Below are 23,537 nucleotides of genomic sequence, written 5' to 3' on the forward strand. Positions count from 1 at the left end.
GTCTGAATTCAAGCACCACTGGGACCTGAGATAACTATTAGAGTGGCTAAGGAGATCTCCACAGCAAAGGTGCTAGGGTAGAGGGGGTGTATGGGGCAGGCCTCCATATTCCTATTCAGGAGGGGACCAGCAAATCAGAATCTAATCATAAGAGACTTGAACAAATATTATGATTTCTCAGGAAACAGTTGGGAAACTGAAATTTGTGTGTATGCACAGGTGGATATGAGGTTGCTCAAGGGTCTAAGGTTAGAATCATTAGCAAATTCTATCCAAAGTACTGACTTAGGAAAATTCAAGTTCAGAATTCAAGGTAAACTTGATTAGCCCTTCCAATTATAACAAAACTGCTCAAGTCTGCCTTAAAGAGCCTTACAAGCCAGGCAGTCCCTGCAGCTCCACAAACTGACCCATCCTTGGACTTGTTCTCCACAGAATGGATCTGCTCCTTCCCCTGGCTCTTTGCACCCTAGCCCTGTGCTGTGGAGCAGTGTCTCCACCCAGGCCGGTTCTCAATCCCTTGCCTCTGCTCTCCTGGGGCTGCAATGACTCAGATGTGCTGGCAGTTGCAGGCTTTGCCCTGCAGGACATTAACAAAGACCGAAAGGATGGCTATGTGCTGAGCCTCAACCGAGTGAACGATGCCCAGGAGCACAGACAGGCAAGTAACAGGCATGTGGGCAAGCTGGAGAGACTGGCCAGGGTAAGGGAGCCCAGAGTCACATGATGGGAGGTGCCTTCCGAATTGGAAGCCCTGCTGAGAACACTGTTCTCCTCTGCCAGGGTAAGCGACAACGTACTTGCTATTAGTAAAAACAAGTGTTAACAGTGATCCTATTCTGACACTTGTGTCGGGTTCAGTGGTGTATAGGGATCTTCACAAACATCCTTTGGCTTTCCCATAAAGCGGGGATTTTTTGTGTGCAGTTTTCTGGGTTTCTGCTTCCTGTGAAACATGTTGCATTTCTCCACCCCTTCCCACAGGATGGCCTGGGATCTCTGTTCTATCTCACACTCGATGTGCTTGAGACTGACTGCCATGTTCTCAGTAAGAAGGCATGGCAAGACTGCACAGTGAGGTTGCTTCATAAATCGGTGAGTGCTTGTTTTCATAAACCATTAAGGGCCCTATGGAAGGCAAGTAGGTGCCTCTTTCTTCAGGGTCAAGGTTGCTCAATGTCTGCCATCTTTCAAATGTCCCACTTTATAATCTCCTGGCAGGTGCCCATGAGTTTATTTTAATGCTCTAGACAGAACAAAGTTTAACTCATGAGAAGGGTTTCTGAGAAGTCCCATTGAGGTCATACGGAACAGGATGGAAAGGCTGCCCCCAAGACTTTTTTTTTCCTCCAAGACCCTCCTTTAGGCTCTGAACCAGAGTTTAAATTGTGAGAAAAAGACCTGAGGTGTGAGTATCCTGGATGTGGGGTTAATGTAGACTGCAGAAGCAATGGAGGTAGAGCTTTGTCTATTTGTTTTATTTGGTTTTGTTTTGCTTTAACAGACACTGATGTGAGGTTTGAGGGGAGGAAAATGGATGACTTGCAGTATGAAAGCTTTCAAGGGTGCCATGTAAGGATTTCCTGAAACCACAGAATATAAAGCGCTGCAGAATTAATCTTTTAAAGATGATCATAGAAGAGACTTGATAATAGATAATCCATTTCATTTGATTCTTAATTATCCTGGGGTGATTTTCATTAACTGATATAAAACTTTACAATATGAATGCAGGATTGTGATATTAGTGTTTAGAAGCAAACTATTTGATCAAGATATTTTTCCTAATTATGTAGCCAGTTGGTCAAATTGCACCCAACTTGATTCTGAAAAGTGAATATCCTGTTGTGAATTATGTTTGTTATGGTGACACTAGCTACTAAAACACATACACAAAAAGTGTATACTGACTCTAACATGACAGAAGTTCATTTCTCATATGTGTAAAGTTGAAAGTAGAAGTTCCGGGTTAGACAGGGGCTTTGCTCCAGGGGTGATTTGAGACTCGTTTATTCCACACCATGGCTCTAGGCTCTGCCAGCTTCAGCTCATGACTTCCCTGGTTACCTGCTCATCTGCACCAAGCTGTGCACAGAGAAAGAGCGTAGAGGACAGTGAGAACATGGGAGACCCTGGAAGTGGTTACACCTTACTTCTGCTCACCTTCCTGTGGTTAGCACTCAGTTATACACAGTCACACCTGCTGGGGAGACTGGGAAATGTATTCTAGCTGTGTCCTAGGAAAAGGTTAAACAGTTTGATCATCAACTGCAGTTCCTCCCAACCAAAACCACAAAATTTGATCTTAAGTTTCTAAGTACTTTAAAAGAAAATGTCTGACTTTAATTTTGGAGTTATTTTTAAAGCTCGTAGTTGCATTCACTAGTCATAAAATGTATTTGTTGGTTTCAGGTTTATGGTCAATGCAAAGCAATATTTTATATGAACAACCCAAGTAGAGTTCTCTATTTAGCTGCTTATAACTGTACTCTTCGCCCAGGTAAGAAATCACTATGATTTTGTTAATTTTAATAAAGGATGAAAAAGGGTACTTAACTAGGGCTTTGCCAAGAGTGTATAGGGTATCTCTCATTCTTATTCGCTGTTTATTCTTAATGTCAGTTTCTTAATATTTCCAGTACTTACCTCCCTACTGAAATTCATCCTATACTCCTCCTCTTCCCACAATTAATCTTACTAAATTATCTCTACATTTATATCCTGCATCAGATCTTAAAATTGCAGTCTGACATAAATGGCATAATCTCTATGACTGTTCCTCAGGCTTCCTTTCTTGCTATCTCTGCCATTACTTCCCAGACTACGCCAACTCTACACTCCATTCTACTGGATGACACACGGTTTTCTGAACACGTACTGCACTTTCCAGTCCCTGCATCTTGCTTGTGCCTCTCCCTCTGCTGAGACTGCCCTCCTCTGATGACCTCTGACCTTAGAACACACCTATTCTTTAAGGACCACCACCATTTTCTTCTACAATGTTCTCTATTCTAGAAAGGAATGATGCTTTTGTAATATACATCCACATAAAGCTTTGCCTAAACTACTCAGGGAACACATAATGATTTGGGGTCTCATGTCTTATATCATGTAGAATATTTTATCCCCTTTGACCCAGCAATCCCATTACTGAGTATATATCCAAAGGATTATAAATCATTCTACTATAAGGACACGTGCACACGAATGTTCACTGCAGCACTGTGTACAATAGCAAAGACTTGGAAGCAACCCAAATGCCCATCGATGATAGACTGGACAGGGAAAATGTGGCACATATACACCATGGAATATTATGCAGCCATCAAAAACGATGAGCTCATGTCCTTTGTAGGGACATGGATGAACCTGGAAACCATCATTCTCAGCAAACTGACACAAGAACAGAAAATCAAACACCGCATGTTCTCACTCATAGGCGGGTGTTGAACAATGAGAACACATGGACACAGGGAGGGAGCATCACACACTGGGGTCTGTTGGGGGGAAATAGGGGAGGGACAGTGGGGGGTGGGGAGTTGGGGAGAGATAGCATGGGGAGAAATGCCAGATATAGGTGAAGGGGAGGAAGGCAGCAAATCACACTGCCATGTGTGTACCTGTGCAACAATCTTGCATGTTCTTCACATGTACCCCAAAACCTAAAATGCAATAAAAAAAAGAATATTTTATCCTTTATCCTTTCTTCCTCCTTGCTGCGCCCTTCCTTACTTCTCACCATGTAGAAGGTGTCAATAATGTTGTTAAGTAAATACATGGACTAGAAATGAGGCTGAAACTAATGACATTTGAAATACGTACACGCATTTACTTGGGGTCTTCCTTTTTTCAAGGCAAAGTCTTTGGAAAGAGAGCAACCATAGTGAGGGAAAACAGAATTTGGTCACCTTTCAAACAACTACCTGTGTGTGGTTCCCCTGCTGGATCCTGTTAAAGTGCAAATTCTAATTCCATAGGTCTGGGTCCAAGCCTGAGATCCTGTATCTCTTATAAGCTCCAGGAGATAAGAATGCTGCTGGTTGCTTTGAATAACAAGGCAAGCGAGCAAACATTTTGTTATGCACAGTTTAAGGTTCCTGGTTATGAAGGCAGGATTCACCTAAGATAAACTAGAACAGCAAGTAGTAAACAGTCTCAGAACTTAAATGGAAGTCATAGATATCAGAGCTATGGGAGGTCAGGAAGTAATAGGTGGTGATGATTCAGGAGTGACAAGCTGTGGATGTAAGTCCCCCATTTTCTCCCCCAGTCCCCAAATACATGCAGATAAACACAGAATCACTCAAAACAATGTGTTTGCTCTGCAAAAGCAGCTTCAAGATAAATTCTCCATCCTGCCTTCCACATGAGGCTTACTGCCCTCAGCTCCTCCCAAATAGAAATTCTGGCTGTACTTGGTGTGATCACTCTAACCAGTCACACAGCGACTTGACCAATTTTGTTTTCTGGCTCACTTGCATTTTTCCTCCTTTATTATTTTTTTAAATCTATTTTTATTTTTATTGAGAAAAATAGTTATCCATATTCGTGGCATACATAGTGATATTTCCATAATTACTGTATCATGATCAGATCGGGTTATTAGCATATCCATCTAGTATAGGAGCAACTGACTAGTTAGCGATTAGACAGGTCCAGACTGCATTCAAACCTTTATTACCTCCTTGTGTTGGGAACATTCCACATTCTTCTTCTAGCTATTTGGAATTTTATCTTATCGTTAACTGTAGTCATCCTGCAGTGTTCTAGAACACTAGAATTTATCCTCCTATCTAGCTGTAAATTTGTACCCTTTGACAGATCTCACTTGCGTTTCTAACCAAACAGGATGTGCTTCCACCTTCTACTATGTCATTCACTTATCCATTCATTCTACAAGCATTTACTCAGCACTTTCTATGTATCAGATATGACGTTCGGTGTTAGGGACTGAAAGGTAAGTATGACACGGCAGCAATGAAATCTCAATCTTTTAAGACACTCAGTCTACTTTACAGAGTCAATAATGAGAAAAGATATTGAACTTGTTGGAGGAAAAGGTCCTATATTAATATACTACATCACGTGTCTTTGAACAAAATTCTCAGAGTAAATGTGTGTGACGTGAAAACTTTGCTTTGCTTTGTTCTCTTTTTTAATTGTGAAAGTAATACATGGTCATTATGGAAAACACTGCTGACAGCTAACTTCTATTCCAGAAAATGTTTTCCTTGCCCCATCCTTGCCTCTTTACAGTCATATGATTTATAGGATTCAAAGTCAATAATATTTAAAAATGTATGTTACTGGCATCAACAGTTTCGAGAAGAAAGATTCACATGATGTGTCCTGACTGCCCAAGCCCCTTACCTACCGACTCTTCATATCCCCAAGTTTTGGAGGCTGCCATCAAGTCTCTTGCAAAATACAACAATGGAAGCACATCTAAGCAGTATTCTCTCTTCAAAATCACCAAGGCTTCTAGCCAGGTAAGGCTAAAATGCTCAAGCCAGTTATACAGTGCATCTCATAACTGCTGCTGTAGGTTCCTAAGCTGAGAGGAGAATGTCGAGGCACTCATTTTGATTAGAACCAAAATAGCTTTCTCTATTTTCCCCACTTTGGTAGATCTGATACACAGTCTGTCATGTTTCAGTTTCTAAGTTATTCCATGGCATTTCTACAAGAGTCAGGTGACTTGATTTTGCTTCCCCAACCTTAAGGCAAGAAGAGAAATGGACTCCTGGTCTCCTTAGGGAATCGTCCATAGGTCCACTGCTCACTGCTACCTTCTCATACCTGACTGATTATGGACCATTTTACAACATAACTTTTATTCTACATTAAGGCCTAGAGTGGGTCTTGAATTTTATGGATTAGGGAAAACAAAGGCTCATTTGTATTTAGATTATGTTGATTTCTTTCCTTTTTTCCCCCTCTCTCTCTCTCTTTTTTTCTTTTTTGAGACAGAGTCACTCTGTCACCCAGGCTGGAGTGCAGTGGCACCATCTCAGCTTACTGCAACCTCCACCTCCTGGGCTCAAGCAGTCCTCCTACCTCAGCCTCTCAAGTAGCTGGGACTCCAGGTGCATACTACCACACCTGGCTAATGTTTGTAGAGATGGGGTCTCACTATGTTGTCCAGACTGGTCTTGAACTCCTGAACTCAAACCAATCCACCCTCCTCAGCCTCCCAAAGTGCTGGGATTACAGGCATGAGCCATTGCACCTGGCCTGATACTTCATTCATATGCAGAAAAATCTAAAAGACAATTCTACATAAGGAAAAATCAACTAATCAAAATAAGGTGTTTAGGGCCCATTCAAATCTTAAAGAAGGGAAGAAAGGTGTGCGATTATAAACATAATAACTAAATCATGGAACATGGCTTAATCAGTGTGGGCATTTGCAGAACAACAGATATGTGCATTGACAATGCCTCTGGTGACATATTGTTTCTGTAGATGTAATGCTGCCAAACCTGGGTCTTTTCCCCAGGCGAAATGTTTGATTTTTATGTCTTACTCTTGTCTCATAACAGTGGGTGGTTGGCCCTTCTTACTTTGTGGAATACTTAATTAAAGAATCACCGTGTACCAAATCCCAGGCCAGCAGCTGTTCACTTCAGTCCTCTGATTCTGTGGTGAGTTTTCTTGAATGCCTTCACAATTTGAGTGTTCACAGATCATCTTTAAGTGTTTGTGGAGCATGAATTACATATGAGATGTCATAAGGCATGAGATGCTTTTCTTTCTCTCAAGGAGCAACTGACTAATTAGAGATTAGACAGGTCCAGGCTGCATTCAATTTTAAGTGCAATTTTCATCAGTAGTTGCAAAAGTGATTATATGGAGCTGTAAAATATAGACATCTCAGTGGTGGGTAATGCTTTTGGTCTGACCCAATCCAGTTACATTTGTAATACAGCATGGTGCTCCATTCCACTCTTTAAGAAGGACAAAGTCAAACAGGCCTTCATTCAAAGAGGCATCCAAGAAGGAAAGCATGCCTTGAAGCCATCTGAAACACAGCTGGTGGGAATTTAAACTGGCACGATGTGTTGGAGTACAACTGCCAAAATGCACCAAGAATATTTTTCCTCGTAGTGACTTATAATAATAGCCTTATTAAGAATTCACACATTGTATAATTCATCCATTTAAGGTGTACTTCAGTCGTTTTTAGTATGTTCACAGAGTTGTGCCACCATCACCACTTTCTTATTTTAGAACATTTTCGTTAGCCTCAAAAGTAGCCTCACATCCACTAACAGTCATTCCCCACTGTCACCTTACTTTGTGGAATACTTAATTAAAGAATCTCTGTGTATCAAATCCCAGGCCAGCAGCTGGAAACCACTAAGGTACTTTCTGTTTCTATGGCTTTGCCTATTCCGGACATTTCATATAAATGGAATCATACAGCATTTGGTCTTTTGTGTCTGACTTCTTTCACTTAGCATAATGTTTTCAAGTTTCTCCATCTATAAATAGATATAGTTTTACCTCTTCCTTAGCAAATAATGTCTTATTGCACAAATATTGTTTATTGTTTGTCCATGTTGGTGGACATTTGAGTTGTTTCCTGCTATGAAAAAGTGTACAAGTTTTTATGTACACATATGTTTCCATTTCTCTTGAGTATATACCTCAAAGTGGAATTGCTGTTATATGAAAAAAAAAACCCAACTCTGTGTTTAACCCTTTCACCGATATACTGTTTCCCACTGTGACTGTATCAGTTTCGCAATTCCATCAGCAATGTATGGGGGTTTCAATTTCTCCACATCTTTGCCAATACCTATTATCATCTTTCTTTTGGTTATAGCCATCCTACTGGGCATGAATTGGTATCTCACCATGATTTTTATTTGCATTTTCCTAATGACTAATGATGTTGAGCATCTTTTAATGTGTTTATTATCCATTAGTATGTTTTCTTTGGAAAAACGTCTACACAAACCATTTGCTCATTTAAACTCTGGTTGCTTATCCTTTTATTGGTGAATAATAAGAGTCTTTACATATTCTGGATACATTGTCCTTATCAGATATATACTTTTTAAATATTTTCTATCATTCTCTGGGTTGTCTATTCACTTTCTTGACAATGTTCTTTGAACTATAGAAGTTTTAAATTTGGATGAAGTTCTATTTATGTCTATTTTTTCTTATTTTGAATAAGAAATAATGTCATATCTAAGAAACCATTGCCTAATCCCAAATCACCAAGATTTACATGTGTAAAATGCAAGGGATCCAGAATGCCAAAATAATCTTGAACCAAAAGAATAAAATAGGAAGACATACTTCCCAAACTCCAAACTTACTACAAAGCTACAGTATTTAAGACAGTGTCTTGGTGGTATAAGAATGATATATAGATCAATGAAATAAAATTGAGAGTAAAGAAATAAACTCCTATATGTAGGCCTATGACACGTTTTGAGTTTTTGTACAAGGTGTGAGGTAGGGAGTTCAACTTCATTCTTTTGCAAGTGAACATCCAATTTTCCCAGCACTATTTATTAAAAAGACTATTCTTTCCCCCACGTAGTTGTCTAGGCATACTTCTTGAAGATCAATTGACCATAAATGTTAAGAGTTTATTTCTTAAATCTCAGTTTTATTCCATTGATCCACACTTCTAAGCTTATGCTAGTATAAATTATCTAGAATACTATAGCTTTGTAGTAAGTTTTGAGATTGGAAAGTTTAAGTCCTCCTATTTTGATTTTCTTGTTCAAGATTGCTTTGGTATCCTGAATCCCTTGAATTTTCATGCTGATTTTAGGACCAGTTTGTTCATTTTCTATTTTTAAAAAGGCAGTAGGAAATTTGATACATTTGATTGCATTGAATCCGTACATCAATATGGAAAGTACATTATCTTAACATTAAGTTTTCAAGTCCATGAATATGTGGTATCTTTCCATTTGTTTAGAACTCATTTAATTTCTTTCAACAAAGTTTTGTAGTTTTCCGTGTACAAACGTTCTATGTACCCCCTTGGTAAATTTTATCTCTTTTATGCTAATGTAATTAAACTGTTTTCTTAATTTCATTTTTGGATTGTTCATTGCAAGTGTGTAGAAGGACAACTGATTTTTAATATTGATCTTATATCTTGTAACCTTGATGAACTCGTTTATTAGTTCTAACAGTTTGTTGGTGGATTTCTTAGGATTTTCTACGTGATCATGTCATCTGAAAAGAATCGCTTTTTACTTTGCCCTTTTAACTCTGGATACCATATGTGTCCCTAGCCTCTAGGGCTCACATGTTCAGCACATCCATAAACTCCCAATTTGTGATCCACTCTAGTGTCGGCACCAGGTAGGCCAGTGAACTTTGGTAGCTCAGCAAATCCGAGTTAGCTTGGAAGTGGCCAGGCTCTACTTGGTCCAGGTACCTGCAGTTTCTCCAGAAGGTTCTCTGAGAGCCCTTCCCCTTTGTGACTTGATGATGAAGAGAAGGAAAAGGCTGAAACACCATTTCCCAGGCACTTCATACTTTAATGGATTGTCCCTTTTTAAGGAATTTCTAGTCTTCTTTTCATATGGTCTGGAACTGAGTGACAGAATAATATTTAGGCAATCTGTTTAGACACTTATTTTTCTTTTTGTAGGTTTAGGGATACAAGTGCAGTTTTCTTACATGAATATATTGCATAGCTGTGAAGTCTTGGCTTTTAGTGTACCCATCACTCAAATAGTGTACATTATATTCAGGGTGGTATTTCTTTTTGTCTTTTCTTTTTTTGTTGCTGTTTTGTTTTGTTTTTCTTTGTTTTGTTTTGAGGCAGAGTCTTGCTCTGCCACACAGGCTGGGAGTGTAGTGGCGCAATCGCGGCTCACTGCAACCTCTCCCTCCTGGGTTCAAGCGATTCTCCTGCCTCAGTCTCCCAAAGTAGCTGAGAGTACAGGAACCTGACACCTCACCTGGCTAATTTTTGTATTTTTAGGAGAGATGGGGTTTCACCATTTGCCCAGGCTGGTTTCAAACTCCTGACCTCAAGTGATCTGCCTGCCTCAGCCTCCCAAAGTGCTGGGATTACAGGTGTGAGCCACCGTGCCTGGCTCAGGGTGATATTTCGTCCCTCACCACCCTCCCACCTTTTGGAGTCTTCAATGTCTGTTACTCCACTTTGTGTCCATGTATACCCTTTCTTTAGCTTCCACTTTTAAGTGAGAACATGTGGTTTTTGGCTTTCTGTTTCTGAGTCATTTCACTTAGGATACTGGCCTCCAGTTCCATCCATGTTGATGCAAAGGACATGATATCATGATAGATATACAAATGCAGTTGTCTTTTTCATACAGTGGTTTCTTTCTTTTTTTTTTTTTTTTTTTTTTTTTTTTGGTGGGGGAGTGGGGTAGGTAACCAGTAGTGGAACTGCTGGATCAAATGGTAGTTCTATTTTTAGTTTAGTTTTAGACACATGTAGTAAATGTTGTGTGGATAGACTTAAGAGCTCTTCTTTAGAAATTGAGGAAACATTTTATTGTACTATTCTATTTATGCTTGCATAGTGTATGATCCTAAAATTCCTCTTCTAGGAATCTATCCTAAGGAAGTAACTAGGAATTCACGAAAAAATATAGCTTCAATGTTTAAACAACAACAAAAAAATAGATTCAGTTTGTCCATCCAATAAAAGAGAGCTTTTTAAATATCACAGAGGAATATTAGGTAGCCATTATTTAAAAAATCCTAGAAGACCATTCAATGCCATAAAAGGGTTTTTATAATATTGCTAAGTGACAAAACAGTTATAAAATAATACATATAACATGACTATTTTGTAGAAGAAAAAAATATATGCATAGGAAAAAAGATTGGAAGAAAAGAAATCAAATCATTGCAGGTAACAGGTATCTTTCATGTAATTTACAGGTCTTAATTTTCTTTTTATTTATCTCTATTCTAAATAACTATAACATTTGAGTAAAGAAACAAAGTTACTTTACTTTCGAGTAAAGAGAAACTTGAGCTGAGAGTCATTTTGTCTGAGAAGAGAAACCTCAGGTGGAACATACTTAAAGGGCGGCTACATAAAAGATGAAAGCAAGTTTTCTAATTGACCCTAAAGTAGCACTAAGGCCAAGAGGTAGAAGTTGTATAGACATTGGAGGCAGTTTCACCTAATTTGGATGATTTCTTGGTAGGAGTGATCTAGAAAGAATTGACTCAGAGTCTACCTATTACATGGTATAAGCATAAAAATGTTGATTGGCTGTGTAACTACACAAGGAGAAAGCTAGTTGATTTCCATCTATGATCACTGGTAATACTCACATGACATTGTATTTTCTCTGTCTTTTAGCCTGTTGGTATTTGCAACGGTTATCGGATACAAGCACGTTTGGAAGAGCTTGTCTCTGCGACTTGTGACTTCTTTGTAGCACAGGTATTTTTCAATCTAACTGCATGTCTTTCTGTGAAGAAGAGCAGATTATCTATAGCTACCTGCCACTACCTTACCCCAGCTTTGATTTTCCCAACCACCTTGCTCACCACTTTCCTCATGCTACCCAGAGGCCACACCCACAGCGTAGCTGGTCAAAGACCTGTTATGCTTTGCATTAGTCACAATATGGTCCTGTAGAGTATGCAAGACAAATTCGGAAACAGGGAGCTACAGGCTTGGATGTCATTCAAGCTTCTGAGACATTAAATTCAGTGTCCAAAGAAACCTTACCTCAAGCCACAGGGAGAAATCATTTCCATGAAAACATTCAGTACCTTTCCAGAAGTGTTTATTGAGCACTTATTGTAAGGTAGCCTGGTATATTTGAGAGGGCAGTTGAAACAGGACAGTTGGGATCCAGTTTTGCTCTGGTACCTGTGAGCTGTGTAAAAGGCACATCTGTTTGAGTTTTGTCTGCCTCGTTTATAAAATGGGATTGCAACACCTGCATCATTCAGATCCCTGTGAGAAGCAAGTTAAAGGACCTGAATAGAGGGTGCTGTACAGGGCCCGGTACTGAATAAACAATCAAGGAAAGGCACCTGCTGCTGCCACTACTGAAAACAGAAAGATAGCTTGTTGGAGACTTTGAGTGAGTCATTGAATCTCTCTGGGCCATTATTCAGCTCTGAAATTGTGAGACTTAAGTTAAGCTTCTACAGGTCTTGGTTACCCCTGGCCCTTATCTGTTTTATTTTTTAACCCTTTCACCAGGAGATCTATCCCTCTAATCCCTCTACCTAGTCTCCCTTTGAAATGTTCCAACAGAAAGGCACAGATCAGCTTAGGCTGGTACTAGGCATGGGAGGGCTTTCCCTATGGAACTCTGCATTTAAAAATGTTCTCATTCCAGGCTCCAGCCACTGGAAGTGAAAACTCTGCTGTTAACCAGAAACCTACAAGCCTTCCCAAGGTGAAAGAATCCCAGCAGAAAAACACACCCCCGCGAGACTCCCCCTACAAAGCTGGGCCAAGAGGATCTGTCCAATACCTTCCTGACTTGGATGATGAAAATTCCCAGGAAAAGGGCCCTCAAGAGGCCTTCCCTGTGCATCTGGATCTAGCCACGAATTCTCAGGGAGAAACCCTGGATGTTTCCTTCCTCTTCCTGGGGCCTGTGGAGAAGAAGCTGGTTGTCCTGCCTTTCCCCAAAGAAGCACGCACTGCTGAGTGCCCAGGGCCAGCCAAGAATCCTAGCCCTTTTGTCCTTCCACCGTGAGAATCACACAGAGTCTTCTGTAGGGGTATGGTGCACCGCATGAGATGAGAGGCAGAGAGACAGAGTGCCCACACGTAGAGAGTGGCTAATGAAGGACACCTTTTTGACTCTTCTTGGTCTCAGCATGTTGACTGGGAATGGCATGTTGACTGGGAATGGAAATAATGAGACTGAGCCCGCTGCTTGGGCTGCACTCTACCTTGTACACTGCCTTGTACCCCAGGCTGCATCCCCTTCTAAACTGAGCAGTCTCATGCCGTGGATAGATGCCTCTTGTATGTCTTCAACCACTCACTTAGAAAGATTCTTATCCTTTCAGCAGTATATATGTGCTCAAATCTCAGCATGAAAGCCTCGCATGAGTAAAGATACTTTCCCTAACACCAAGAGACATATGAAACTGAGACCCAGCACAGTTTTAGTCCCTAAATTCCCTTTAATTCCAGGACAGGTATTAGCTGCATATGGCCCATACCATTTCCAACCCTCTACCTCTTTTCATCTGTCTGGAAGTCTCTAGGTCTCAAGAGTGAGGTAATTCACTTAGAACTGGGGACACATGGAAGAGAAGTGCACGTGTGGCCTGTGGTTGACACTGGGAGTACCAGACCATGACAGTTCTCATCACTGTTATAATTTCTCCAGGACAGACAGGGGAGGGCCCATTATAGCATTCAATTATAGTCTATGCTTTTCATCCTTCAAACACTGCAGGATCAATTTCCTCTCATTCAGTAATATATATGTGCACATGCACACCTGCACACCAGATAGGACGCTGGACATTTTGACAGAATTTGCAGATGCAGCTATTGTCCTCTATCCTGGCCGCTATTAGAAGAGGCACATAGGCCTTGGGGTAAATTGCATAAGAGAAGTAGACAATATTTGCACTCTGTTCCTCTTATCTGCTTCTCATAAGGAAGTGATTACGTGGGGGTGTCATGTGGGGTCTTACACCCTGTTGGTCAGGGTCTGAAAGAAGCAGAATTGTACTCAGGTGGCTCAACTAAAAAGACTTTAGTTGGTGTGGTGCGGTGGCTCCGCCTGTGATTCCAGCACTTTGGGAGGCCGAGGCAGGTGGACCACTGGAGGTCAGGAGTTTGAGACCAGCCTGGTCAACATGGTGAAACCCCGTCTCTACTAAAAATGCAAAAATTAGCTGGGCTTGGTGGTATACCATGTCTTCATTCCTTAGATCTCATTTCTTAGGTCATTGGTTCAAAGAGCCAATGGGAGGCGGAGATTGGAAGGAAGCAGGATGGGAGGGAGAAGGCATGGCATAATCCCAGCAACTCAGGAGGCTGAGGCAGAAGAATCGCTTGAACCTGGGAGGTGGAGTTTGCAGTGAGCCAAGATCATGCCACTGTATGCTGCCAGCCTGGGTAACAGAGATAGACTCTGTCTCAAAAAAAGAAAAAGACTTCAGTGAAGGGAACTTTAGTGAAGGCTTGTGGCCCAGGCGAAGGGAAGGTCAAGGGATGCTGAGGCATCTGGACAACAGCATCAGCATCAGGAGCCTTTGCCACCTGATGCTGAGCAGGAGCAGGAGTGGCTGGCTTCCCCGATCTATTGGAGCTGTCCGTTGGAGAAGCCACCCTGCAGGTGGAGGGGTGCAGCCCCTGCAGAACCTGGTGCTGGAGCGGGAAGGAGCAGGGAATAAGTACCCTTCCCTTCCCCTCCCTTCCTGCTTCCTTCCAATCTCCTCCTCCCATTGGCTCTTTGAACCCAATAGTAAACTAGCCAGCAGGGGAGCCTGGGTTATTCACTTCCCTGGAGCCAGCCTGAAAGAAGCAGACAAGGCCAGGCAGAGAAAGTCAAAGGATGGGCCTGAGGCAAACAGAGAGAAACCATTACAAGCCCCAACTGGGGTTTCCCAAGGGGTGTGCTATAAGGCCCTTCTACACTGGTAAAAGGATGGGGAAGGGCCTCAAACTTTGTGGCTCCTCCTACCTACCACCTCCTTTCTCTTTCCATGGCTTAATTTGTGAAAAACTAGATTATTCCCATGCTTGCCACTTCCTCACCACCTCTTCATTCCTTAGGTCACTGTAATGTGAATCCATCTCTTTTCCTATAACCCACTGACTTGGTGTTCCCTAACAATCTTTTATTCTAAATTTTTAAAAAAGAAGCATTTCTGTTCACTTTTACTTACACTTTCAAGGATCTGGCAATGCTGACCTTGCTTGCTTTTTAGACTTTTTCAAGTAGACTTTGCCCCACATCCTCCAGGTTTTTCTTCTATCTTTCTGACCACTCCCCCTCATGTCCCACCTTGGTTCCTCTTCTCTGGCTCATCTCTCAGGTGCTGTTTCTCTGGCTTTCTGTCCTTGATCTTTTTTTCTTACTCTGGAGACTCCAGGCAGACAAGCTAATCTACACCCTTGTCAACAGTTGCAAAATGCTGCATTTATTACTGATCTCGGGCTCTTGTCTTCAAGTCATCAGTAGTTTGCAAATTGCTAACACTAATCTACAACAAAATTTTGGGAGCTGGGTATTTCTAGTTATATAATATTAAGAGTTATCTCAGGTGAATGTTTAAAATGAACATATTCAACAACAGGAAAATGAAAAACCCAAGTTAAAAATGAGTAAAACATTCAAAAAAAAAAAAAAATGAGACCGTGTCTTTTGCAGGAACATGGATGAAACTGAAGGTTATTATCCTTAGCAAACCAATGCAGGAACAGAAAACTCATGCTCTCACTTAGAAGTGGGAGCTAAATAATGAGAACACATGGACAGGTAGAGGGAAGCAACAGACACTGGGGCCTACTTGAGGCTGGAGGGTGGGAGGAGGGAGAGGAGCAGAAAAACTGTTGGGTACTAGGCTTAGTACCTGGGTGACATATAATCTGTACAACACACCCCTATGATATGAGTTTACCTATATAACAAATCTGCACAGGTACCCATGAACTTAAAAGAGAAGTTTTAAAAATAAAAATAAGCAAAAGATTTAAACCTCACCCCAAAAAATATAAAGATGGTAAGTAAACATCTGAAAAAATGCTGAACTTTAGTGAACTTCATATGTCATCAAAGAAATGCAAACTGTAATAACAATGAGATACCACTACGCATCTGTGAGAATGGCCAAAATCCAGAACACTGACAATACCAAATGGTGGCAAGGATGTGGAGCAAAAGAACTTCTCATTCATTGCTGCTGGGAATGCAATGGTATGTCATTTTGGAAGACAGTTTGGCATTACTTTCAAAACTTAACATACTCCTATCATATGATCCAGTAATCACACTCCTTGGTATTTACCCAAATGAGGTGAAAACTTATGTCCATACAAAAACTCCCACATGGATATTCATAGCAGATCTGCTCGTAATTGTTAAAACTTGGAAGCAGCAAAGATGTCCTTCACCAGGTGAGCGGATAAGTAAATCCAGACAATGGAATATTGTTTGGCACTAAAAAAAATAATGAATGTCAGGCCATAAAAAGACATGGAGGAAGGTTAAATACATATTACCAAGTGAAAGAAACCAATCTGAAAAGATTAAATACTGTATGGTTCCAACTATATAACATTTTAGAAAAGGCAAAATTATGAAGACAGTAAAAAGATCACTGGTTGCCAGTGGCTAGCAAGGAGACAGGGATGGAGTATGTGGAGCACAGGGGTTTTTAAGGCAGTGAAACTGTTCTGTATGCTACTACAACAGTGGGTACATTTCATCATTTGCTGAAACCTGTAGATGTACAACATCAAGAGTGAACGGTAATGTAAGCCATGGATTTTAGATGATAACGATGTGTCATTGTAAGTTCATCAGTTGTGATAAATGCTCTGCTAGTGTGCAAAGGTTTATAGTAGGGGAGACTGTGAGTGTGAGGGGCATATGTAGGGGCTCCATAGGAACTCTGTACTCTCCACTCATTTGCGCTGTCAACATAAAACTGCTCTGAAATAATAAAGCCCATTTTTAAAGTAAATTAACAAACTAGGTGGATCACGAGGTCGGGAGTTTGAGGCCAGCCTGACCAACATGGTGAAACCCCGTCTCTACTAAAATATAAAAATCAGCCGGGTGTGGTGGTGCATGCCTGTAATCCCAGTTACTCAGGAGCTGACAAAAACTGTGTTTTCTTTAAAAAGTGACTCCTATTATAAAAAACTAAATGTCATAAAATTCTGTCAACCAGTCTAGTGATTCTCAAAGAAATAGAGATTTACAAAGAGGTCGATTGTAGCATGACTTATAAGAACAAATAACTGGAACAAATATGCATGGCCAAAACTTGGGGAACATTTAATACATTAACACATATATAACACGCAATATTATGTAATCTCAAAATAATCTTTCTGAAGAATATTTAATGATCTGAGAAAGTTCTCAAGGTAAACCTTAAGGGAAAATACAATATTTAAACCACATATAACAAGGAATTGTTAAAAGTCCTTATCTTGGCAAAGGGTTTGGGGGGTGAGAAATGGAGGAAAGAGGCTTAATTTTTATTTTATAATATTCTAAAATATTGTTTGCTTTTTTACTTTGCACAGGGATTATATTTATGACTAAAAATTGTATACTTAAAAATAACTCAAAATTTTAAAATCCTATAAAAACACAAAAACATTTATAAAGTTTATATGGTTTTTATTAATACCTGAAAAAAATAGAGGTTATAAGTAAATACATACTCAACTACAGTGGAGGAAAAGAAACACTTGTATGTATAGAATGATTCTAATGATGCAATATATATATATATATATTTTATTGCACTTTAGGCTCTGAGGTACATGTAAAGAACATGCAGGATTGTTGCATAGGTACATACATGGCAATGTGGTTTGCTGCCTCCATCCTCATCACCTATATCTGGCATTTCTCCCCATGTTATCCCTCCCCAACTCCCTACCCCCTGCAGTCCCTCCCCTAGTCCCCCCCAACAGACCCCAGTGCGTGATGCTCCCGGCAAAATACATATATTACATATATTCAAATAGCAAAAAGTGTATGAAGCAATTATATATTATAAATAGTTGGTTTTCCTCATGGTTGTAGAATTAGAGGTGAATTTTCCTTATGCTTTTTGTATTTTCCACATTTTTTGCAAAGAGCGTGTGTTCTATTATGAGTCAAAAAGCTTTAAAGTATAAAAATTCTGTTAAGGGGCTGGGCACAGTGGCTCACACCTGTAATCCCAGCACTTTGAGAGGCCCAGACGGGCAGATCACAAGGTCGGGAGTTCGAGACTAGCCTGACCAACATGGTGAAACCTGTCTCTACTAAAAACACAAAAATCAGCCAGGCATGGCGACACGCGCCTGTAATCTCAGTTACTCAGGTGACTGAGGCAGGAGAATCACTTGAACCTGGGAGGCGGAGGTTGCAGTAAACTGAGATTGTACCACTGCAGTCCAGCCTGGGTGATACAGTGAGACTCCGTCTCAAAAAGAAAAAAAAAAAAAAGTCAGTTAGGTATCTCTTTTTTCTGATAAAATAGCCAGGACACCCAGAAATAACCTAAATGCAGAATGAAAATGTTAAGACAGCTGGGCGCAGTGGCTCATTCCTATAATCCCAGCACGTTGGGAGGCCGAGGCTAGTGGATCACCTGAAGTCAGGAGTTCGAGACCAGCCTGACCAATATGGTGAAACCATGTCTCTACTAAAAACACAAAAATTAGCCAGGTGTGGTGGTGGGGGCCTGTAGTTGCAGCTACTTGGGAGGCTGAGACAGAAGAATTGCTTGAACCTGGGAGGCGGATGTTGCAGTCAGCCGAGATGACTCTACTGCACTCCAGCCTGGGCAACAGAGTAAGACTCTGTCTAAAGAAAAAGAACAAGGAAAGAAAAGAAAATGTGAAGATGAAGATTCTACCTGCCTTAGTTTGCCCAGATACCATCTGTATAAAGTCAGCACTTCCATCCGAGGCCACTCTGTGGTTCCCCTAATGCTAACAGGAACCATCCCCAAAGCCAAATGTCACTTCTGGATCATTTAGAGTCCTCAGGACAGAATGTCTCTCTTACTACCATTCTGCCTCCTCCCAATCATGACTGTCCCAGCACCCTAATGTGCCCTCTCCCCTGAAGCTACTCCAGGTGCTAGAATGGCATCATGAGTACTGTATTGCTCTTAAAGACTCAATAAAGCAAGAGGAAGAGGATGCATGGTTCCCTGAGGTACCCTTACTCTCAGCAGATCAGTACTGTAGAAAAATCATATTCTTATTCTGGATGCCTCTTCCCAGCCCGTCAACATTCCCCTCCTTTCCCTACACCAGCATTTGGCTCACCCAGGACATCCCATGTAGGGTGCAGCCAATATAGTCATAATAGAAAGGCTTCATTAAGGAGCTCAACTCATAATAACAAAAACTCAAAATAGTTTTTGTTTTCATCAGTAGCTTTCCCCTTCCCCAGTGAGTTGCAGCCTTTTAAAAACACCTTGAGCAGATTCCCTACATTCCTGTCATTCTCAGTTATAATGGACTGGTCCCATTGGGTATTTAAAAGCCAGGGTTACTGACATTAAAAGTTCATTGGCAAACATTATTCAAAACATGTTGCACTCATTAACCCTGTGACTTGTGGAAATGAGGTCTACTTTTCATATACCTCCCTTTTCTTTCTCTCTTCAAATCCTTTCCCTCTCTTCAGTTGTCTCTAGAATCCCAGTAATTCTCAACCTTGACTACACACACTGGATCACCTAGGAGTTTTAAAACGACTCATACCAGAGTCCACTCCCAGAGATTCTGATTAGATTGTCCTGGAGGGAGTCCTTGACATCAGCACTTTTTAAAGCTCATGGGGTGATTCTAATATGAAGCCAAGTCTGAGAGGCACGAGTGCAGACCCTCACAGATACTTACGGTAGAGGCAGAACAGGAAGGAATGGCAATGATGCCTAACTGGCTGTGGGTAGTAAAGACGGAACCTAGGCTGATTCCCTCTGGTCCTTTCTGATGCTGCTGGCTCTTCTGGTCTGAGGGTTACATGTAGGTATATAGGTTTCTTCTGAAGGGTGAGGGTAGGGGGTCAGCTGTGTCAGAGCCCAGTTCCCCCACTGCTGATCCCATCTCACAGTGGGATGGGCATCCAACTATTTGACTCTTGCTGTCACCACCATCCTCTTCCACATGAACCAACTCTTTTTGGCATGCTTTGAGGGCCACCGAGAATTGGGATGACATGAGGTGTCCCCAACTTCTTTGCGGGCACATAATAATAATAAATAGCATCACTTATTCGGCATCTACTCTAGGCCAAGAATTATATTGGTTGCTTCATATTGGTTGTTTTCTTATTTAATTATCACACAAGCCTGCCAAGAGGTAACAATCCATATTTTATAAATGAGGAAACTAAGAATTGGATAAGTGGCCAGGCACGGTGGCGCATGCCTTGTAATCCCAGCACTTTGAGAGGCTGACGCGAATGGATCACCTGAGGTCAGGAGTTTGAGACGAGCCTGACCAACATGGTAAAACCCTGTCTCTACTAAATACAAAAAGTTAGCTGGGTGTGGTGGCGCATGCCTGTAATCCCAGCTACTTGGGAGGCTGAGGCAGGAGAATCGCTTGAATCTGGGAGGTGGAGTTTGCAGTGAGCCAAGATCACGCCATTGCACTTCAGCCTGGGCAAAAAGAGTGAAACTCCGTCCCAAACAACAAAAACAACAACATCAACAATAGCAAAGAATCAGATAAGTTTTGTTGCTTACCCAGCAGTACACGGTAAGAAAGTAACAGAGCCAGGTTAGAAATTCAGATCTGACCTCAAAATGATAGCCTCTTAATTATTCTATTTCACCTAAAGTCACTTCCTTTATGATGGTACCTGTTTAACATGTTACCTCTCTAAGATAATGCAGCTGCCATCTACTGAGGAGTTTTAGTGCCATGATCAACTGACTGATGATGGAGATTTCCAGCTGAGACAGACAGGCAAATGGAGGAAAATTACCCCTAGACCCCCCGCCTACATCAGCATAGGCAGTGCTTATGTTCAAAAATGTACTTTGGATCTGCTACCTACTAGAAAAATCCAGATCTGTGCAGATCACGGTTCCACCCTCTCATCAGCAGCATTTCTCAACTTTCTGACCCCAGGACCCACTAATCATTTACAGCTTGTTGATGGTTATTTGAACTCAGGGTCAAGGTGAACATCCTCAGTTACACAAGGAAAATGTATAAAGGTTTTGTTTAATTAATTGCGTGTGTCTCAGAAAGTCTGTATAAAATTCTCCGCGGTGGATGATCATAGCAAGGGATGGTTTAACAAAATGAAGGCATTCATTGCAGCACTGCTTTTGATCACACTGCAGTATTCGTGTGCTGTGAGTCCCACTGACTGCAATGCTATTGAGCCGGAGGCTGAGAAAGCTCTAGACCTGATCAATAAAAGGCGACGGGATGGCTACCTTTTCCAATTGCTGCGGGTTGCTGATGCCCATTTGGACAGAGTGGTGAGGAATGGCCAATGGCAGAGTTCAGTTGGGAGACTATGCACCGGGGGCAAATGTGATTCTACCCCCAATGCTTACTGCTTTGCACAATGGATGGCTTTGGTCAGAGTTTTCTGTTTGGCTTCTGTGGCTGCTCTAAATTGTTCTTTTTTCCTTCAGACTAACGTTTGGTATTAGTATGCCCTTAACTATGATTTAATTTGTGAGTACATATAAGCATTTATGCTGAGCCCAGTTACATGCTAAGTACTGCCAGAGAAACATTAGAATAAACTATGGCCCTTGGCCTCCAGGAAATGATAATATGCTGGCACATACAGGCAAACTGTGTAAGTTAGGATAAACTCGAGAGAAGGAAAAGTCTTCTCAACCCTCCTAAGGCTCCTGACTGAGCCTGAAATAAAACTGGTAGACAGATTAACAGAAGAAAATATTCAAATGTATTTAACCCAAGGTTTACCTGACACAGAAGTCTTCATAAATGAAGACCCAGATATCCAGGGAAACTGCCCACTTGCATACTTAGAATTGATGAAGAGTGTACAGAATGCAGAAGTAAGATGGGACAAAAGAAGGAAGGACCCGCAAGGTCTGTCTGTTTGAATTCTCCTTGACCTCTCTGTGTGGCATTTCTTGCCCCCAAGTATGGAGCAGGATCCCTCTGGTATGCAGATCTGAGCACCTACTATCAAACAGAGTAGGTCAGAGAATTTCTTTATGGCCAGCTCCTACAAAGAAAGACCCAGGGGGAAGGTTAGATTCACATTTTAGGATTTATGGATGCTTTCAGGGAGAGGGCTTCCATCTTCTGTGATTTGCCCTGGAGAAGAGAAATTTTAGTTGCTATGGCTTGGGGGAGAAAGCAGAGTAGGAGAACAAGGGGCAGGAGAAGGTCAGACAGGTCTTGCCCTTCCCATTTCCTTCAGTTCAAAGGACTCAGCATGACAAAGTACCATACTTTGAGGTATCATGTTTTGAGCCCCAACAATAGCCAACTGATAAAAGGAGTGGTAAATGTACTGGAGCAGTTTAATGAGGGGAGATTTAGTGAGACTGGATGGGAGGAGGCTTCCGCTGTGTAATAATGCGTCGGTAGGATTTGAACAGGTCTGTGAAAGGTGTTCCTGGTGAATTCCTGGCACCACCACTTCTAGGAGGGTAGGGAATCAGGAGGAAGGGTGTTAGGGAGCCACTGAATATAAGCAGGGGGGTTCCAGAAGTTCCATGTGGGCTCTGAAGCAGCCATCAGGTGGGAGCAGAGCCTGTGGGCTTGTCTTGAGGTGAAGCAAGCTTAGTCTTCACTTAGATTACATGCCTGCCTAAATTGGACTCTAGGAGCTCATAGACATTACAGAGAGACATGAAGCCTCCCTCTAAGCCCCCCAAATAGCCTACTCTTCCTCTGATGGAAAAACTGAAATTAGCGAGGCCAGACAAGGAGTACTGCAGAGGACAATTTACCCTTCTGAAAGTATCACAGAGGGAGGCACAGCGGGTTGCAGAGAACAGGTGTGCAGGAATTTAGGATTCAACCAGTAATTCAGTGACCATTAGTCCCATGCCAGGTTCATCATCACATGTTAGGGCACAGGATGCCTCCACACAGAGCTACCACTGAGAGCTAGCATACCTGGCCTGCCTGGGATAACTGAGGCAAAAGATGGGGACATGAACTAGAAAGCTATTTACGTATTCAGGAATGAAAGAACAAGGATGAGACTCGGGTAGTGGGAGGCAGGGCAATGAGACTGAGGAATAGACATGAGACACATTTACAAGAAAGGCTATTCAGAGCCTAGCGACTAGACAGCAAAAGCAAGGACAAGAGAGACATCTCGTAAGTTTACATGTTTTACCCCAGAGGCTAAGGCAGTATGTAATTAATGGTGCCACTGGCAAAGACGAGGGAAGTGGAGAGGCAGCCGGTTTGCAAGGGAAGAGAGAGGATTTAGCTTTGGGCACAGTGACATCAAGGCAGAAAATCCATGTTCAGGAATAGACCTGGGCGAGAGGACACAACTACAAGGACAGATTGGAGGCCCTGATGAGGCCGTCATTACCTAAACTTCTAGGCGTGTATAGGTGATGACACCTCCGCTAACCCACCGCTGCCACTTAGTGATAGCTTCTTAAAGTTCATGGGCAAAAGACACATCAGGACCACTCAAAAAGAAAATCTGGAAGTAACTTATTGAAGCTATTTATTGGAATCAATAGATGAAATGACACAAAAGTAGGGCATCTGCATGCCCTTGGAAAATAGGGGTGTCTACAAAAACCCACCCTGGCTTAAACTATTTAAGGGATAAAAGGAAAAAGAATCTCAACCATTTTAAGATAATTGATCGTTTGTAAAGTTTTCAATGCTTAGTTATTTAAAGAAAATTTAATTAAAA

The 23,537-nt window shown here is 41.5% G+C and overlaps 2 protein-coding genes across 5 annotated transcripts in view; both read left to right on the top strand.

The window, feature by feature from the left end:
* The first annotated feature begins 294 nt into the window (after positions 1–294).
* On the top strand, positions 295–13,072 carry FETUB (fetuin B). Of its 2 annotated transcripts, none has more exons than XM_017538426.2 (7): positions 295–661; positions 985–1,095; positions 2,413–2,500; positions 5,320–5,489; positions 6,543–6,644; positions 11,327–11,410; positions 12,324–13,072. In XM_017538426.2, exons 1-7 carry the CDS (start codon positions 437–439, stop codon positions 12,687–12,689), a joined length of 1,146 nt encoding a protein of 381 aa, XP_017393915.1. In that variant the 5' UTR covers positions 295–436; the 3' UTR covers positions 12,690–13,072. The 2 variants fall into 2 exon arrangements, with proteins under 2 accessions (XP_017393915.1, XP_037597894.1); XM_037741966.1 differs by lacking the exon at positions 295–661 and adding an exon at positions 1,505–1,572 and having other exon boundaries at positions 1,008–1,095.
* A 7,809-nt stretch (positions 13,073–20,881) lies between these two features.
* The window catches only part of HRG (histidine rich glycoprotein), an 11,357-nt gene continuing 8,701 nt past the window's right edge, over positions 20,882–23,537 (top strand). For 2 of the 3 annotated variants that reach the window (XM_017538427.2, XM_017538428.2), the window contains exon 1: positions 20,882–21,141. In XM_017538427.2, coding sequence (XP_017393916.1) covers positions 20,959–21,141 — 183 coding nt within the window. In that variant the 5' untranslated portion in view covers positions 20,882–20,958. The remainder of the gene's footprint in view (positions 21,142–23,537) is intronic. The other variant, XM_017538429.2, reaches the window with a different exon arrangement.

This window comes from Cebus imitator, unplaced genomic scaffold, assembly GCF_001604975.1.
Source record: "Cebus imitator isolate Cc_AM_T3 unplaced genomic scaffold, Cebus_imitator-1.0 Scaffold111, whole genome shotgun sequence".
In the NCBI taxonomy this organism is placed as follows: domain Eukaryota; kingdom Metazoa; phylum Chordata; class Mammalia; order Primates; family Cebidae; genus Cebus; species Cebus imitator.

Bases quoted from the DNA above. Each gene is read 5' to 3' on its own strand.
- FETUB (XM_017538426.2), top strand. From the start codon at position 437: ATGGATCTGCTCCTTCCCCTGGCTCTTTGCACCCTAGCCCTGTGCTGT. The intron at 5,490-6,542 runs GTAAGGCTAAAA...GTCTCATAACAG, and splicing joins TCACCAAGGCTTCTAGCCAG to TGGGTGGTTGGCCCTTCTTA. The intron at 6,645-11,326 runs GTGAGTTTTCTT...TCTGTCTTTTAG, and splicing joins TTCAGTCCTCTGATTCTGTG to CCTGTTGGTATTTGCAACGG.